Source organism: Orycteropus afer, unplaced genomic scaffold (genome assembly GCF_000298275.1).
Source record: "Orycteropus afer afer isolate SDZICR_OR568_19922 unplaced genomic scaffold, OryAfe1.0 scaffold00205, whole genome shotgun sequence".
Classification (NCBI taxonomy): Eukaryota; Metazoa; Chordata; class Mammalia; order Tubulidentata; family Orycteropodidae; genus Orycteropus; species Orycteropus afer.
Window position 1 is genome coordinate 1,969,657 of NW_006921792.1, and position 4,913 is coordinate 1,974,569.

At 40.3% G+C, this 4,913-nt stretch overlaps 1 protein-coding gene across 1 annotated transcript in view; it reads right to left on the bottom strand.

Moving 5' to 3' along the window:
- CAAP1 (caspase activity and apoptosis inhibitor 1) overlaps positions 1–4,680 on the bottom strand; it is a 92,051-nt gene extending 87,371 nt beyond the window's left edge. The window contains exon 1 of the mRNA XM_007948133.2: positions 4,375–4,680. Within this exon, the coding sequence (XP_007946324.2) occupies positions 4,375–4,680 (306 nt within the window). The remainder of the gene's footprint in view (positions 1–4,374) is intronic.
- Positions 4,681–4,913: the final 233 nt, after the last annotated feature.

Below are 4,913 nucleotides of genomic sequence, written 5' to 3' on the forward strand. Positions count from 1 at the left end.
AAAAAAAAAAAAAGTGAAGAAAATCAAAGACATATGGAACAATTAGTCCAAGAGAGTAATGGACCACAAAAACCTCAGCCTTCATGACCTTGAGACCAGAAGAACCAGATGGTGCCCGACTACCAGTGGAATGACAACCACTTGGAAAGGGATCAAAATTGGAGATCCTGGATAGTGTGGGAGGAAAAATGTGGAACAAAATTCAAAAACACAAAAATGACCAGAATTACTGGTCTGATAGACACTGGTAAAACTCCCAAGACTATGGCCCTGGGTTACCCTTTGGGACTAGAATCGGACTCACTCTGAAAGACCTATGAAAACACCTACCCCAGGGAGCTGCACCTTTCAGAACAGTCAACTGTGAGAAATCAGAAAGGCAGCATTTGTATAGGGAGAAATCTAGACAGACAGGAATGCATAGGTAAGGACACAGGGAAGGGGTAGTCACAGGGAGGAGATGGGAGGAAAACTGTTTATTGTGGAGATTGCAATCGGTGCCATGAAACAAAATGTCTATGAACTGTTGAATGCAAAACAAATCTGCTTTGTAAATTTGCACCCAAATCACAATACTTTTTTAAAAGAAAATACAATGGCATCAAATAATAACTAGGAATAAAACCAACAAATAAAACACAAAACTTATTCTACTAAAAAATACTGTAAAAAAGAAATTAAAGAAGATCAAAATGAATGGAAAGACATCCCACGTTCACAGACTGGAAGACTTAATATTGTTAAGATGACAGAAAAAAAAAAAATCAACCCACTGCCATCAAGTTGATTTCAATTCATAGTGACCTCCACTGGGTTTCCAAGGCAGTAAATCTTCATGGCAGCAGATTGCTTCGTCTTCCTCCTACAGAGCAGCTAGTGGGTTTGAACTGACAATCTTCTAGTTAGCAACCAAATGCCTTACCCACTACACCACCAGAGCTCCTTGTTAAGATGATAATAACACCTACATTTACCTACAGTCAATGAAGTACCTACTAGAATTTCAAGTCTTTTTTTGCAGAAATTGACAAATTAATCCTAAAATTCGTACGAAAACTCAAAATCAAAAACCCACTGCCATCAAGTCGATTCCCATTCACATCAATGCTATAGGCCAGAGTAGAACTGTCCCATAGGGTTTCCAAGGCTGTAATCTTTACACATGCAAACTACCTCGTCTTTCTCCCATGGAGCAACTGGTGGGTTCAAATTGCCAAACTTTGGTTAGCAGTCAAAAACTTTAACAACTGTGCCACCAGATCTCCTTATGAAAACTCAAGAATCCCAAAATACCAAAGCAATCCTGAAAAAGAACCAAGTTGGATGCCTCAAAGTTTCCAATTTCAAACTTAACTGCAAATCAACAGTAATGAAGACACTGGCATAAGTATAAATTTATGTTTAACTGTAAACTTTATGTTTAAGTATAAATTTGTGGTACTGGCATAAGGATATACATACAGATCAATAGATTAGAACTGAGAGCACAAAAATAAACCCATACGTTTATGGTCAATTTTCTGTACGAGTGCCAAGCCCACTCAATGAGGAAAGAATAGTATTTTCAACAAATGGTGCTCAGAAAAGTGGATAACAACATACAGAAGAATGAAGTTGGACCCCTACATCATGCCATATACAACAATCAACCTAAACAGATCAAAGACCTAAATGTAAGAACTGAAACTATAACAGTCACATCGTTCTCCCATGGAGCAGTTGGTGGGTTCGAACCACTAACTTTTCAGTTAGCAGCTGAGCGCTTAACAACTGTGCCCCCAGGGCTCCCTATAAAGCTCTTAAAACATAGGGATACATATCTGTGACCTTGGATTAAGCAACAGTTTCTTAGATATGACATAAAAGGCACTAGCAACTAAAGAAAAAATTGGACATCATCAAAATTAAACACTTCAGTGCTTCAAAGGGCATTATCAAGAAACTGAAAAGACAATCTACAGAGAAAATATTTGCAAATCATGTACTGATAAGGGACTTGTATTTAGAGTCTATAAAGAACTCTTAAAATTCAACAAACAACAGATATAATGGCATTCTCAGAATTTTGAGATATTATCTACATGCCTTAATATGTAATAACTTCTTTTTCGCTTCACAAATACACTTCCTTCTCATTAGAAGTTGAGTTTAGTTTAGTATGCAAGTATACAGACTTAGCACCATCATAAGAGCTCTGGTAGCATAGTGCCTAAGGCACTTGATTGCTAACCAGAAGGCTGGTAGTTCAAACCCACCAGCCACTCCTCGGAAAAAAGATAGGACAATCTACTTCTGTAGATATACTGCCTCGGAAACCCAAGGAGGGGTCGCTATGAGTAGGGTCTGACTTGATGGCAAACAACAACAACAGAGATTGGAAGCTACTTAAAATAAGCGTAACTCACTGCCCTCCAGTCGAATCCGACTCATAGCAAGTAGACTGCTATGAGTAGATTGCCTAACTTCAAAATTGAATCTAGAAGAGGTAGAAAAACTAATAGAGCTTTAACTATTAAAGAATTTGAAAAAATTTTTTTTAAATAACCCCTAAAAATCCTGCCAAATCTATAAGTAAAAGACATAAACTATTCTGAAACACAGAAGAAAAATACGCTTCCCAACTCCATTCATGAGGCTAGCTTACCTTGATATCAAAACCAGACAAGGTTAACTCCAAAAATAAAAAGTATAAGCCTAATTTGTACAAACACAGACATAAAAGTAAAAATCCTAAATAAAATATTAGCAAATTGAATTCCAGCTGAGAACCAACCAACCAGCAAACCAAACTGGGTTTATCCCAATACTATTAATACAGTTCCATATCAACTAATTAATCAATAAAATTACACCATCAGGTTAAAGGAGAAAAATTATGTGATCATATCAAGAGAATACCAGAAAATTATTTGGTAAAACTCTACAAAACTCAATGAATCATGAATTGAAGAAAATTTCCTTAACTGGATCAAAGATATCTTTCATGAACCTATGGAAAACATTGGTGGAACATTAGAAATGTTCCCACTAAGAATAGGAAAAGAATGCCTATTATCACTGCTATCGTTCAACACTACACCAAAAGTCCTAGCGAAGGCAAAAAGAACAAAAAATATGAAATCATTGAAAACACAAGACAAAATTCTCACTGTTGAAATTCTTCTGAGAAGCAATTTAAAGCTAATAATTAATTAAGAGCTAAGCCAAAAAAGGGAACTCTGGTAGCGTTGTGCCTAAGGCATTTGACTGCCAACCAGGAGACTGTCGGTTCAAAGCCACCAGCCACTCCTCAGAAGGAAGACTGGGCAATCAACTTCCACAGACACCACCTCAGAAACCCAAGGTGGGGTTGATACGCGTCAAACTGACTCAACGGCAGGGAGCTTGTTTTTTTTAAAAAAGAAAAAAACAACACCTAACTGCCTTCTAGTTGGTCTGGACTCACAGAGACCAGAGCTCCCAGAGGTATGTATAAGAGAGTTCATTTTCATTTTGTCTGTGCTAGCAATACTGGAATTCTAAACATCCATCAATAAAGATACAATGAAATACCATGAAGTCACTAAAAGATAAGGAACAGATACAGAAAGACCCTCATCCCAACAAAACAGTGGTATCCACTTCAACTGGGGGAGGGGAATCACAACAAAGCACATGTGTAGGAATCTATATACACATAAAGGGTTAAGAAAAGGAGCTTCATAGAAACTACTGATGGGGAAGTATGAAGAGGGGCTTCCATACGTCTTCCTTTATTTCTGTGTTGTATGAAGTTTGTTCCAGTAACCATGGCAGTGAGTTTGGTTTTGGTTTGTTTATGTATACATGCATTTGTTTTACAATACGGTAAACAACAGATTAAAGAAAACAGAGTTATTTTGGCAGGTCAAGAGAGAATAAAGAACATGTCTTCTATAAAATCAGATATCTGGATTCAAATCTAGGTCCTATTAACAAACTCTGTTACCGTGGGTAAACTTCCTTAACCTCTTTGAATCTTAATTTTCTTATCTTAATGTAGAGTTAATCACAATCTACCTAAAAAGTGAAGATTAAGAGAGAAGTAGTAACGTATCTGGCTTGCAGACACTAAAAGTTACCTCTCGCCCATACTTTTCAGTGAGTCAGAGGAACGTAGAGACATGGAAGGATCAAAAGTTAAGTTAGCTGATCAGAACCTTGACGTTCAAGATAAGTAAGTGTGGGATTCACCGGGATTTAGGAAGAAGAACCTCAAGCACTGGGTGGAACCTTGGGATCCCTGCGTTAGCTGTGAGTTAAGCTCCACGCCCCATCTTGCCTCCTCAGTGCACTGGTTGTCCGCCTTAGGAATAAGCAGTAGCCCTTTGAGGCGGAGAGGCAGCGCGCACGCACCTGCTGTAGTGAGCCGGAAACGCTGGAGGACGAATCGGTGCTCCTTCGCTTCCGGCGCTCGCTGCGCTCCACACTGCTCCCACCCCAGCAGCTGCCGACGCTCCCACCCCCGGTGACACTTCCACTGAAGCTGGTATTCCCACAGCAGGTGACACTCCCGCAGCCGCTGGTACTCCCGCAGCCGCTGGTGCTTCCACTGCCGCTGCTGGCAAGGGCGGACACCAGCTCCGGGGCTGCGACCGTTGTGGCCCCCTCCTGGCTGCTTCGTTTGCGCCGCTTCTCCCGGGAAGACTTCTTCCCCGTCATGTTCTTTCTGCTGCAACCATACGGGGAACGCCGGCAGTCTCTGCAGGGACCGTCAGGCGGCAGACTCTGGCGTCGCAGCTTGATGCGTCACTTCCGCTTCGTCGCAGAATGCCGTGAGGCGTTTCTTGAGTTGTTCGGGACCAATCACGCTGCCTCTTAGAACCACAGAAGTTGATTAGAGCTAGATGACGAGCTGGTGTCTAGGTGGTCTTTTTTTTTTTTTTTTTTCTGAC